Below are 14,839 nucleotides of genomic sequence, written 5' to 3' on the forward strand. Positions count from 1 at the left end.
GAGAGGCACAGTCTTCATAAACTCGTAAATTACCCTGAATGTGTTTGAGCAATAAAGTGAATTGTTTCCATTTGAAGAATCATGAGTGGGTTGAGTATATGAGCTGGTTCCCACAATGAGTATTATCTTGTTCTCGTAATCTGACATGGTTTATATCAGACTGACCCTTCTAATCTGTGCTAAATATAGAGAGCTCTGCTGATACGGCAGCTTCATGTAGAAGTGAGAAAAGAGCCTGAGCTCTGGGTTCCGCCGTGTGTGTCAGTTTGAGGTGTGAACAGTAAGAGAGGAGGGGCCCTTCTCAGCTGGACTGCTGTACCTACTAGATAAGAGTTCAACCGCTCAGACTATGACAAACCAGGCAAAAACAAAAACAGCAAAGACAATAACTTGTGCACACGCAGCTACAATCCACAAATAACAAGAAAAATTCATCCCCCACCGATACCATTCAAATTCCTGCAGTATGTAAATATGCAGCTGAACAACAGGGAATACACTTACTCTCCCACTGAACCTCTCTCCCTCCTTCATGCGTACCAGACTCTGGCTGGCCGCCCTGCCTCAGTGTGAGAGCCGGCATGCTGATTTTGGCACTGATGGTGCCATCGAGATGGACCTAAAAATCCAATGCCTTTACCCCTCTACCCTCCCCTTTGCTCTCCTGCAGAGAAATACAGAGCCTTTTCTGTCCATCCTGCCGAAACCTCAGACCTTAGAGATAGAAAGCCCATTCTCTTAGTGCTGTGTGGTAGGTAGCTGAGTGTTTGGGTGTTTTGATGGATGATTCACATGCTAATTCAATACATCAGGAGGTTAACACAAAGAGGAGGTCTCAAGAGAAGTTCTGTGAGCTTAAAAATACAATCTTATGTATCTCTATGTGGCAAAGAGTGATTACTTCTACAGTTGTGACCCAATGTGTTTTCAATGAAGCTTTTCCCAGGGAGTATTATTGTCTAAACACCGCAGTTTTTCTGATGCAACTGGATTCCCTGAGTGGTTTGGAATGTTATTCAATAACAGGTCAGCTAAATGTGCCAGCAGCATCTAAAAAGGTAAATACTGACAGTCTTTCATATGAACAGGACTTATTGAACAACTACAGTTACTGTAGTTGTTCATAACAACTTGTTGTTTCAGTTATTGTTCCTCTTGATGGGATGAGAGTGCAGAGGTCTGTTAGTATTTTACTTTTAAAATAAGTCGGAGCTACAGTTAGTGCCTGTTCCTGTTCACACAGTAAGTCAGTGGATTATCCAGAATAACCAGGATATTGTTCCTGGAAAACCAGACTATAGACATGGCAAGATACAAGTAGTGATGTGTAGAAAAAACATATAAAATATTTTCTTTTAACTGAGGCTTTAAGCCTTTTAAGCTACTTTAGCCTGTTTTGAAGCTCATCAGAGGTTAGCAGCTGCACCAATGTAAGTGAGTCTGTACTTAACATGTTTTCTGCATGTTTAAAAACTGACCCATGTGGCACATCTTGCTCCTCTCCTTTCAGATTACCATCCAGAGGGACAGAGGCCTGGATGTCTCTGCCCCAAAACATGGCAAGATCGACCCCAACAACAGTCCTCATGTTGGGGGAAACCAGTGGGCAGGAGGCACAGGTAACAAGTATTTCAGCAACATGCACCAAATATTGAGTGAAATCCGTGATGACATACATACATATTACTATGATTGATGGCATGTAAGAAGGTGTATAAATGAGACAGTGGTGTGCTCTCTCCTCTGCGACTGCTTAGGCTCCGTCCACACTACTCCGTGTTAGTTAACAAACGGAGAATTAAAACGAATACGATCTTCGTCCACACCAGCGTTTTAGAATTGATCTGCGTCTACATTAAAACGACTGAAAACACACAGCTAGTGCCCGTTCAGGTACACTGGGCGTGTGCATGCCGGTGTAAACATGAAGCAGATGGTCTTTTCCGTAGTTACAGAAGATTTGGCGCAAGAATAAAGAAATGCAGACAAATAATCAGACCAGAATGTTTTTGTGGTGTTATTTGCACGGTACAGAATATTTTAATAAAAATACCAAATCAAAAACTCTGTCAGTAGCACCGTGTTTCTGCTTTGCATGACTTATAAGACCCAATCAGAGAGCCAAGCTGTGCATCTGCGTCATCGTCTCTAAAGTCCTCCGTTTTGGCCCGTCTTCACCAAAACGCCCTCCGGAGTTTCAAAACGAAGAACGGGGTTGGCACCGTTTCCAAACTTCTCTTAGGTCTTAGGTTTTCGTTTTTGCCGTTTAAGTCTGGATGGGAGGTGCAAACGTAGCAAAAGGTCTCAGATTTAAAACGCAAATGAAGTAGTGTGGATGGGGAAATCTCCCCCTGCTCAACTGCTTAAGGGCCTAGAGAATGGTAGTAAAAACTATGTATACTAAGCAGCTGCCAGAATCAGATAAACTTCATGTGACTATGTGAATGTGAAGAAGGGTAAGCACAGTGGTGAAATAGTGTTAGGGTTAAAAATATAAACAGGAAAGCACTGATCAATATGTCATTGTGCTATGTTTACAGTAAAATGAAGGCCGATATTTTACTGAGTTAATAGAAACTCTGGTTAAAATGTATGGTTTCAAATCAGCGATTAATCATCTAAAGGGCCTCCGACAGCTGTGAATGGTTCATTCATAAGATGGTTCATTGCAGGTGGCAGAGACACGGCAGGGCTGGGTGGCAAAGGGGGCCCCTATCGTCTGGATGCAGGACACAAGGTCTACCAGGTTTCCCAGGCTGAGAAAGATGCAGTTCCAGAAGAGGTCCGCAAAGCAGCCCGTGAAATGGGAGAAAAGGCCTTCAAAGAAAGGTACGTTCCTTTAAGTACAAAAAATATAGTGATCACATGCTAAAAAAGGTCTGCTCAGTATAGGAAAGCATGGTACATCCTAACTAATAACCCATATCCAAACTGAGTTTGCTCCACAGGTGGGAATCTATGTGGAAGTGTACAGATGTTTTGGATTGACTGTCTTTTTCCACCTTGGAAATTACCCAGAACTGAAGTGTGTGATGTGTGTAATGTAGAACAGGTGTGTCTATGTGTGTGTGGGCCTTTTTGTTTTGGCCATCTGCAGGGTTTCTTGGTCAGTGAGCCGTCCCAGGTATGGTGCACCACCCTGGGCAACAAACAACCACAGGCGGCAGTGCCCCGGCTGGATGCATGAACGCAATGGTAGATCACTATGGGCAGTGTGTGTGTGTGTGTGCGCTACATTTACACACATTTGCTTCAGAGCGCAGGCTTGAGAGGGCACCCCTTTCACCAGCTCAACCATGAAGGCTGTCTCTGTTCTCTTTTGCTTCAAACACTCTCGTTCTCTTAACTTTCTTTTCTCCCCCATCCCCCTCGTCCTCCCCCTTTCCTGCATGGCCCTTCTCATACACTGGCTTCTTTCACACCAAGAGGACAGCCTCTCTGATTCTCCCCTCTCTTCTCATTTTTTGTCTCTTCTCCTCTTATTTGTGGTCATTTCACTTGCTTTTCTAATTTTCTACATTGACAACCTTTCCCTCTTCCCCTCATTGCCTCCCTCCCTGTCCTCCCCCTGTCTCACTAAGCCCAGAGAAAATCTTGTAGCTACATGCTGAGACCCTGCTTCCAAGTCGATGTCACTGTACCTGACTGTTCTATAACACGGCAGGTGAGCACACACCACAGAAATACCTACAGGGAGGGCTGCTTTATTTAATTTTTCTCATATCAGGTCAACCTTGTGAGGCTTTTTCCATACCTTCTTATTCACCGATGTGTGCACACAATCCTTTGTTTACTTAGCTTTAGGTTAATCATCAATCAAACTATAATCCTTTCGTAAACCCTTGAGCACCTGACACACACACACACACACACAAGCAAAAACAGGCTTAGGTATGCCTATGTGATCAAGTACACACAAACTCTGGATATGTGTGTCACTTTACCTGCCAACTTTTCCATATTTTCTGGGTTCATACCCAAGGTCAAAAATGAATGAATGACTTAAAAAGGTTTCACAGTAAGTCAACATTAACAGATCAGATGTTTGCTCACTGTGTTTGACAGCTAAGCAAACTTAGATTTTAGGTGGAGTTGTCTTTTTAATGTAACCTGCATACCCCAAACCCACTAACTTCAAGACACAAAAGATGTTCAACTAGTGGTCATGTGCTTGCCGGCTGCAATTTATTGGCTGAAAGGCAGCAACATGAGGTAAAAACACACTTCTTCAGGAGCAAAGTCGTACTTGTTGCTTCTTTCCTTATTTTATTCTAGTTCCATAGTGAGGTTTTTTATGTAGTGTACATAATATAAATGTTCCAGGGATCAAGTTTGTCTACCAATGTGTGAAGAAAATCTCCTGGATTTTAGAAACTCTAAATTGCTCTCTATGTTTAATAAAATACAAAAACAAATAAATGGCAATAAGGTGAGTTTCCTTCATCTGTAAAGGAGCATGCCCACAAAAAAATGGAAAGAATTGATTGTTGAGCTATTATTAAGTTGTTTCTGTTTAGTGGTAACCATATTTCATATTTTTATTACAATACAGAAATGCTCATGGAAATATTTTAATACACAAACAAATAGCAAGACCGCAATTGGAGTAGGTAGTGATGGACAGATATTTGACAGAACCAGTGCAAAGCTGCTGTTAAAACGGAACCATTCTTGTTCAGTCATTCTGTTTCTCTAACTAAATGCATCATAATTTGCAAAATCAAATCAGAACAAAATATTTGAACAGAAAACCTTCATTATCTGTGGCTTGGGAGAGGCAGGACTTGTTGATGGAAAGTTACTGTTGGTACAGTGTGTATAGTCGCAGGGAGTGTCGACCTAAGTCCTTGTTTTTGTGGGTTGTTGTGTGCTGTTTCCACCTTGAACCAAAACAGACTCTCTCTCTGTATTTGTCACTCACTCTCTTTGCCTCTCCTGTTTAAGTCGAGGTTTAGGAATTTGAGGGAAATAACCGCAGCCACTGGCCAGAGTGTCTGCTCCACCACATGCTCTCTCACGCATCCTCTCACACACACACACACACACACACACACACACACACACTTACATGCGTACCTAGGAATGTGTAGGAGGAAGCCACTCTGCTATATACTGTTTTGTGGGATGACATGATGTGAATCCAGAGGAACCGACAGAGAGTCTGTGTGTGCAGGTCGAAAATAACCGCACTATAATGTGAGTGTGAAACAGTACATTGTGTGTCATGGGATTGAAGGCCAATTACTGTAACTACAAATGAGTTGTTCACATGAATGTTTGCTTGGCTGGTCAGGGCACTACAAGTAAGGCTTATCATTTCAAGTTTTTGTTTTTTACCTTTTTTTTTAAGATCAGTTTGAACTGATGTTTGTCTGTTATTTATGTCTCTACACATTCAAAGGTTTATATGTTTTCTGCTGGAAGAAGAAACCAAAATGAGGTTTGCAGCCTGCAGGAGACAGCCCTCCTTTGTCTGCATGGATTTTCTCTATTTTCCTCACTTTGTCCAAATACATCTGGGTTACGTGAATTGCAAACCCTAACTTGCACATAGGTGTCGATGTGTTAGATTGGTGACAGTGATAACAGCATAAGATAACTGGGTATAGATGATGAATTGAAAATAAGGGATCATCAAGTGCAGGTGATTTACAGAAGTGAACTGATATTTAAGCTAAATAGTTTTTTAAAAACAACATATAAAATAAAGCTAAACTAAATGCTCTTTAAGAATTAAAACATCTTCAAGGGAGCAAAAGCTGCAAACCCATATCCAGCAAAATGTGCTACTAAACTCTAATATGTTGGTCTATTTAAGCTGTAATTCAATTCTGCTAAAAGTCTGTCATCCGATTATATAAGTGGAAGGTTTATTGTCGCTCCTGTTGTCCTAAACCTTTCAGATTCACTTAAAATGGAGTGATGAGGTCGTGTTTTTACTAAACACTTTTGCTAGTCTTTTTTTTTTTCATTATAAATAGTGTTCAAGCACTTACTGTGCGGCTCTTCACTCGTTGTTTATGCCAGTTTATTTTCCTTCATTTAAGGTTTTTCCATTCCAGGTTTAGCTTAATTCAGACATCCATTGCAGACATGACGTTGTTTATTTTGATGTGTGTGTGTGGGGGGGGGGGGGTATTTGGGCTTTTGGATTGCATGGCTGATGCCTGTGCAGTCTACACAATTCATCCATCTGACTCTGCTCTCATGCAACCAGCCTCTCTCTCTCTCTCTCTCTCTCTCTCTTCTACACACTCAGGTTTGTTGCAAGCTGACACATAAAGTCAGAACCTCTCTACCGTCCTTTAATCCCGACCTGCGTTTTGAAGTCACTGCTCTGTATCTCTCTGGTGGTTATGGTCTGGTTGTCACCAAAAGCTTCAAACACCTGACAAATATTTCCCTCACCTCTCTCTCCAACACACACACACATCAGTCTGTGCAAACATGGTGCAGGTAGGATTCTGTGTCTGTGTGTGTCAACGATACTAAAGTACCTGCACTGTGGGATTATACAGATAAGCTCGGCTGGGGGGGGGGGGGCAGCCCACCTGTCTTGTCATGTTCACAGGTGTGTTTTGGAGAGAACACACACATGCACGCACACAAAAAAAGAGGCTTCATATTTAACAACATTGACCTCTGTGTCAGCTTGTCCACAGGTGTCCTGAGCTCTGTTTTCACTCTTTTTTCTTTATCTACTTGACCTTTTGGAAAAACCCATGGACAGACACAGATAGTTGTCTATATTAGCTTCAGATTTATCCCCAAAAATGCAGTAGTTATTCTGCTCTGCTGCATTAGGTTGGAGGCTGCACCCAAAAGTTGCCTGTTTTTTTAATGAAAAATGCAATTATTTTGATAAAATCATGTATAAGAATGTATAAAGTGATGGTGTGTGAGAATGGGATGTCCTGTGTAAGATCATAGGCTTGAAATATAGTGATTTGTGGAGTTTCCTGAAGATCTTTAATGGAACCCTGTCATCGACCTCGACAGTGTGTCCTCTTCCATGTCACAGCCTTGAGATGTATATTAAAATTTTATCAGGTCAAAGCTAATTCTTTGAAATGTGTCGCTCGGTGCAGATTACATGCGCAAACCTGTTGCAGTGCTTTTTGGTTGCTCAGTCAGATTTCAAGTTATCATGTGGGGTTTAGAGCGGGTCCTTCTATTGTTTATATTTCATGGTGGACCAGAGATGTCTACAGATGCAACTGTGCATTATTTTAAACCAAGTTGGCCCCGTTTCACTTGATTTGTATTGACATCAAAATCTTGTGTGCTCCCTGCCCAAGTCATATCATGGAGAGCCACAGAGTTCCTGCATGGACGCAGGTAAGAAGAAACCTAATTTAACTGCCTGTCAGTCACCTGATTTGTACAATAATAAAAATAGAGGCCTTTACAGCTCTTTGAAGCTAAAAGTCAGAAGAAGAACTACAAATCCAACATACTGTGTGCTTGAATACAATAGGTGGTGTGCCGAAAACGTGTCAAATTAAGCCATGGCTATTACACTTTCTCTCCTCTCCCTCTGTGTTTCTCTCTGTCCTTCCATCTCAGGTTGAAGGAGATTGATATGAGCGAGTATGACGCCGCCACGTACGAGCGCTTCTCCAACGCTGTCAGCAGACAAGTTCAGTCTCTACGCATCATCCTGGACAGTTTACAGGTTAGCTTCACTCCACATGGCATCACTCTTAGTTTAGACAAGTGACAGTAATGTTACTCACAGTATTACTATTTAAGGCATTGTCTAAATTCTTCTTTCGGAAGAATTGGTCCCAAAGAATAAAAATTTGAAAATGTGCCACAAGTCTGAAAGCTGCATCACTATGACATTACTTTTACATTGGTAGAGAGCACAAATTAATTTCTAATCCCAATTAGTTTAGTTTAGTGTCAAGATAGTATATATCATTATATGGCAAATTAAAACAATTAAATGAATGTTTAATGCAATGAACTGTATTGCACCATTATGCATTACATCAAGAAAATTCACAAGTAAAAGAAAAGCATAAACTCATCAACAACTAATTTTGCTTGTTATTAATTATAGTTTGCTTGGAATTCTCATTTTGTAAATTGAAAATACAATATAATATTATCAAGACACTTTTTGACTCAAAGTCAACCGAGGGTACTTCAAGACGCCATCATCAAATGCAACATCGACATGTGTTGTTCATCATCATTTGTATATTCTTCCTATTAAATATCCTTATTGGAATTTCAGTGTGCGTATCCGGGTTAAACATTTGTTTGCAATGACAGGTCAGCCTGCTCAGGTCGGATTTAGATTTTTAAAAAAACTTTTACTTTACAGTCAAACAGTAAGCACTGCAGTCCAACTAACCCTGGCCAGTCACAAAGTCATGAGGTCATAAAGTTGGTAGATGACAATTGATTGACCTCATGCAAACCCACATGTGATGTTGGGGCAGGAAGGAGGGGGCGCTGTCCCACAGGAACACCCTCATTGGTTGAATGAATGAAAAGCAAAAGTTTAGGGAGTGGGTGGGTGGCTGGCTAACAATCCAGCATGTGATATTGTCTCCATTTCATTATTTTGGTTCAGACTTCCTCCCATTGTTTGAGCTCCTTAGGGGAAATGTGTGTTGATGCATTCAAGAGGGGTTTTTGGTACGCGTGTGTGTCTGTGTGTGTGTTTCCACGTGACGAGAGGAAAATCATGCTGCATGTAAGAATGATTACAGAGCAGCGAAACTAAGCCGTGCTCTATTATTCTGCTGTCCAGGTGTGAAGCTCTATTTGTATATGTTGTGGTGGGTGGGTTTTTGTCTGTGTTTGTGTTTCCCATCCAGGTGTTTGCAGCCGTGCCAGCGTTGGCTTTGAACATGAACGTTGGTTATTGTTTGTATTTGTCCTTGTAGCCCCGGGCGTTTTTCCCGCTGTAAAGCTGATGGAGATTATACCAATCCCAGCAGGCGTGACGCTGTGAAGTCATGTTATTTTTATCATACCTGAAGAGTGATTTAAGGAGTCTCACACACACACACACACACACCTAACCATAGCTTGTAAGTTGTCAATAAACTTATAGTGTATTGTTTCATCCCCTTCAGTCCCCACAAGGGAAACCCCTCTCTATTGATCGCTCAACAATGGACTGGCTTGCCAGACATAAACACCTGGGCTCTTATTTATCAAGCGTCTCCGAGTAGGAAGTCCTAACTGGCCAAAATAATCACTGAGTAATACATTTCTGCTGCTAGTTTTAGACCTTAGGAAATAAAAGCTGTTTTCAACTTAATTCACTGGGGAAGTTACTCCTATCTTTGGCAGTATTTGGGAGAAGTGTAGAGGTGTCCATACCTGTTATCAGGAGATGACCAATGGGAGTTTAAATGGTAACTTTTCAACTGAATTTTTCAATCTGAACCCTGTAACTAAGTGACTAATGGGGACAAAAATTTATGAAATTGCATTGTATTGAGCACGAGCGCTGCGGTTGGCAGCATGTAATTCTTCTGGGCAATTACAGGGCGTCAATGTACATCCACCTTAAAGTTCTTATTTTTGCCACTGACAGGCAAGTGTCTGACAACATTATGGAAAGGATCCCTATAGAGATAGACCTTGTTTTAAAGGACAAGATCGTTTCTGTTTAACCACTATATCGCTGTCGTGAAAGCCACCAGACTCAATTGACAAATAAAGTCATTTTACCACGCAGATTATCGTAAAACTCACTCTTCATGGTTGCCATGATACAACTTATTTAACACATACATGTCTTCTCCTGTTATGTGTACATTATTCCCAAGCACACTCATATGTCTATAACGAAATGACAACTATTGTTAATTATTACGTCATTTCTTATCAGTGATGTTAAATCATTTGCTGTATGTAACATGATGGCCAGTCTGTGTTCTTGTGTGTACACGTCATGTGTTATGTAAAGCAATTTCAATACACTTGGAACTAAATATTATCACTGTTGACTTTTGTAAAGACTGAATGGGTGGGGTGGAGCGGATTGTGTTCCTTCTTTTGTTAGTCTCCTTTTTTGTAAAGAAGCTCTCCTTCCTCAGGGAGCAAACTGAAGACGGTTGAAAGTGATGTTGCTCTTCCTCTCTCCTTCCAAGTGACCACAGCAAAAAGTGGAGAGGGATCCTGAGAAATGGGGTCAGAGCTTCAAAGAGACACCAGCCTCCTGCCTCTTTTGTTCAGTGGGTGCGGGTGGGAGGAAAGGTGGCAGTTGGCGGTGTGTGTGTGTGTGTGGGGGTGGGGGGGGCGTACTAAAAGGAGTTGACACGTGTCATGTGCATCTGGCTGTCAGCTAATTTAAGCATCTGTTCATACTGTATGTACTGTGAATCTTTCTTGTTGTCTAGAACGTGTCAGCTGAAATTACGGCCATCTGGACTTTTTCTTTTTTTCCTTGTTTCATAATCTAATAGCCCCACCAAAGTGAAATCATCCTCCCCAGACAGATTTTGCAATGTGTTTATTTATTTGGATGATTGGTATGGAACATGTACTCAAACCTTGTGTGCTTTTTTTCAGGCTAAAGGAAAGGAGAGGCAGTGGTTGAAGAACCAGGCTCTGGGAGAACTGGATGATGCTAAAATCATTGATGGTCTGACTGGAGAGAAGGCTATATATAAACGCAGGGGAGAGCTGGAGCCAGAGGTGTGTATGTGTATGTGTATGTGTGTGTGTGTGTGTGTGTGTGTTTGTGTGTGTGTTGCTACAGATATTTAAGCCACTTTTTTTTTTTCCGAGCACACACACACATCATTTTGACCTTTATCTGTCAGACGATACATTCCAGTGGTGTGTGTGAGATTATTATTACACCCTGGGTTTCTGCTCAAGCATACAGTCATTTCTGCTTTCATGTATGCTTGAGTAAACCCCCGCCCCACACACACACACACAGACAGAGATAGTTCCCACGCTAATCATACAAAATCACACTAACCATGATATGCATGCCATGTTTTTCTACCTTATTTAGCGACATGCATAGCATATTTTTGGTTTGGCCTGAAGGTCTACATTAAAATAATTGCAACCTGTTTTGAAATCCTGCCCTTGTGTTGAATATTATTTTAAGTGAGCTACACCAAAATCCATAAAACGCTTTCCAAAATAGATATATTCTTTAATTTAATCATTCGTCACTGCTGATTTTCTTTAAAAACGTTTTTTTTTTTTGTATTTATGTTACTCTGTTCGTTTACAGCTGGGCAGCCCTCAGCAGAAGCCCAAGCGTATACGGGTGTTAGCTGACGTTTCGGGTAGCATGTACCGCTTCAACGGCGTGGACGGCAGGCTTGAGCGCTCCATGGAGGCTGTGTGTATGGTCATGGAGGCTCTCGAGAACTACGAGCACAAGTTCAAGGTTAGAACGCCACACCAGATCATGTGTATGTAATACAGTGTAATGTTACTGAAGAACCAGTCATTACTGTACAACCTCAACACACCACTATTATCTATGTTACTTTTCCTCACTGTATCAGGTGTACAGCAGCCATGTATGCATTTTATGTCACATAACAAATGTGTATTCAAGAGGACTTTAATCCCAGATTCCATGTCTTTTCTGGATTAATGTGAACCTCACCAATTTTTTGCTTAAATAGTAAAGTAAAGATTTGTGTAATTTTGTCTAAATATGAATCAAACTATTTGACTACTTGTAATCAGGTTTCCAACCACAGCAGTATCAGTTCAGTAGCTAGGAAATAAACAATAAGCACCACTGACCCTTCTTAGATAAATTAATTTCAAACCATTTAGCAGTATGAGACAATATGTGGATATGTGGCGAATACCCTTGTGGTCTTCACTAATCACCGGCTATTGTCTATGTGCCACTGGTGCTCCTTTGTCACACTTTTGACCACATTAGTTTGTGCTGCTGACACATTTCTTGGGCCATTCATGAATGGAAAAAAGGAATCCATCTTAGCCAGGAAAGTAGGATCATGCAAAAGATGGAGGAAGTGAAATAGAGAGGTGCAGTACGAAGGAGGGAGATGAGACATGAGTGTGTGCAAAAAGGCTGAAGGGAGACAGACTTCTTGGCCCCTACGTGACACTTAACCCAACCTAATACTGATCACATATCAGTGCCTCTCTCTCTCTCACACACACACACACACACACACACACACACTTCAGTGCACCTGATCACATGTCTGTGTAGCTGCTTTCTTTGCTAACACCCCTTACATAAAAGTACATCTGATAAGACATATACACCTTTACTTGTGTGTGCTGGTGCTACCTGCAGTCTTACTGTGTGTGTGTGTGTGTGTGTGTGTGTGTGTGTGTGTGTGTGTGTGTGTTGTAAGATCTATTGATGCTGGTAGGTCAAACACACAAATCTATTCAGGATTCCTGTTAGTGCATGTAAATAGAGATGATATGATGAAACATTAGTCTAGTATGTGTCACTTTATAGTTTCATGTCCTATTCATTACAACCATCAGACCCCCATTTACAAGCCAAAAATGGAACGCAACACTTGCATATTAAAAACTTTAGTTTGAGTGATTTCTATGTTTCATTAAATTCAAGGATTTCTTAGTCCCTGAGGGGGACAAAAAAGACTGACTGATATGAAAAGATAACATGTTGAAAAGCACACTTCTTACCCAGCAACAGCGATATGGACAGATGAGACACATAGTTGCATACCTTTGACCACCACAGTCATAACTGCCCTTCTTAGAAATAGCCCATATACGTAATATTGGGGGCCTGAAATAGCTGAGTGGAGCCCACGGTGCCAGGCTGACCCGGCCTTATGTAAGCCAGTTGTGAATGATGGTCTTTGACAGGGTTAACATACTGTAGCGGGTGCAGGTTTGAGTGAGGATAGCCTAGATCTGATGTTTCTGCACCATCACACCTGCGTCTTTACACTTCATTCCATGTACTATTCTAGGTCCTACCATTTACATTCCTATGGTATGATACATTTTACCGTTGTACTTTTATATTTGTTAAGTTTGATCATACTATTTCCTCTATACAGTACGACATAATGGGCCACTCAGGCGACGGCTACGACATCGAGCTGGTCAGAGCGGATAAAGTCCCCAAGAATAACAAACAGAGACTCAAAGTCCTCAAGGTACAGATTCATAATCAGTCCATTCATGTTTTGTTACTGTTCACCAGTTATTCTCATATATATACCAATCAAAACAGACTAAAAACAATGGTTATTGTTGTTATTTCTTACTTTCTCTTTGTTGACAGCTAAAATTGCATTAATTGGATTAACTTTTTGTTTTTCTTATATTTTCAGTCCTATAAAGTGTGACCCTTAAATATAAAATTGCAAGATACCCTATGAGTTCAGTGCTCAGGGCTGTTTGCAGTCCCTTATTCTCCAGGATCAGCCACCATAAACAGATTCTCCACTTGTGCAATACACTGGATAATGTACAGCGAGGTTGAGGAGATGTCTGACATCCTGTTCAACTCTTTATCCCTCCTCCTCTTCTCTCCCCCTCCCCCGCCCTGCAGACCATGCATGCCCACTCTCAGTTCTGCATGAGCGGCGACTTCACTCTGGAGGGCACAGAAGCCAGCATTAAGGAGCTTGCACGAGAAGAGGCCGACGAGCACTTTGTGGTGGTGCTCAGCGATGCCAACCTTGAACGCTACGGCATCCGGCCCGAGCGCTTCGCCCAAGTCCTGACATCTGACCCGCAGGTCAATGCCTTTGCCATCTTCATCGGATCCCTTGGTGATCAGGCTGAAAGGTGAGGAGGTGGAGATGGGCGTAGAGGCATCTTGGTTGAGTTAAGTAGAAGGTGCAAATAAGAGAAGCAAGGGAGAAAATAGGAAGGATAAGTGAAGGGGGAGAAAAAAGAGCCCAAAGGACCAAGGATGACAGGAAAAATGGAAGGTGGCGGAGAGGTAATAATGAAAGAGGAGCAGAAGACTGGATGAAGGGACAAGTACAAACTCAAAATGACTGCTATTTGAACACCCACACCCAGTGTAACAGAAATAGCCAACAGTCCACTCAAAGCTTATCGAGATCATAGCCGGCCATCCAAAACCAATAAAGAACAACTAGACTTCAAAGTTAAGGTGAACAATGAATGTCCAATTCAGTTTAGCTTCACTTTCCTGCTTGCTGCTGGCCTGCTGACCTTTGTTGTCACATCCCAGATTAAGTCATGAGCTTTGCAGGCAGGACAAAAGGTAGCTAAGTGCACTCTTCAGTCCGCTTTGAAGAGCCGCTTGCTTCATGGTTAGAATGCAGTCATGAGCGGAAGGACCTTCAGAATGACATGACCTTCTTTTGCACATGGCTCATGAATCTGTGAAGAGTAGGAACAGCAAGAGAGAATGAAACATGCTGAGAGAGTGAGTGCAAAGAAAGAGAGCCAGAAGCCCAGGTCCTGTAGAAATGAACTGGTTTGGTTTCATTTCATTTGGTATCATCTATACAGACTACCGGTTCAAGTCGAGAACGCTGGATAGAGGAATGAGAACAATATATTATCATGGAGGCAAGTAAGCGTAGGAACTTAGTTATGGTTAAGCCATTCAGTTACATAAACGCTGTTGTCTGTCCATGCTTGTTTGTCCCCATTTAGAGGACAAACTACAAATTGAAAAGGAGGATTGTGTAAGGAAATGGGTGAATGAAAGAACGAAAGGGTAGTGGGTTTTTACAAAGGACTGAAACTCTGTGGAAGTGCCTGTGTTGTCATGTTCCTCAGCTCTGCCATGTGAAAAACAGCCCTTTCATTCTCACACACACACACACACACACACACACACACACACACACACACTGTACTATGTCAATGCAAATGTCTAGTACCA

At 41.7% G+C, this 14,839-nt stretch overlaps 1 protein-coding gene across 1 annotated transcript in view; it reads left to right on the forward strand.

Moving 5' to 3' along the window:
• The window catches only part of vwa8 (von Willebrand factor A domain containing 8), a 70,536-nt gene that overhangs the window by 53,919 nt on the left and 1,778 nt on the right, over positions 1 to 14,839 (forward strand). Inside the window, exons 38-44 of the mRNA XM_038721375.1 lie at positions 1,511 to 1,619; positions 2,673 to 2,829; positions 7,567 to 7,675; positions 10,540 to 10,665; positions 11,222 to 11,380; positions 13,026 to 13,124; positions 13,523 to 13,761. Coding sequence (XP_038577303.1) covers positions 1,511 to 1,619; positions 2,673 to 2,829; positions 7,567 to 7,675; positions 10,540 to 10,665; positions 11,222 to 11,380; positions 13,026 to 13,124; positions 13,523 to 13,761 — 998 coding nt within the window. The remainder of the gene's footprint in view (positions 1 to 1,510; positions 1,620 to 2,672; positions 2,830 to 7,566; positions 7,676 to 10,539; positions 10,666 to 11,221; positions 11,381 to 13,025; positions 13,125 to 13,522; positions 13,762 to 14,839) is intronic.

The sequence above is a fragment of the Micropterus salmoides genome, unplaced genomic scaffold (genome assembly GCF_014851395.1).
Source record: "Micropterus salmoides isolate LMB-PRFRI ecotype aquatic unplaced genomic scaffold, ASM1485139v1 Ms_hic_scaffold_15, whole genome shotgun sequence".
Classification (NCBI taxonomy): domain Eukaryota; kingdom Metazoa; phylum Chordata; class Actinopteri; order Centrarchiformes; family Centrarchidae; genus Micropterus; species Micropterus salmoides.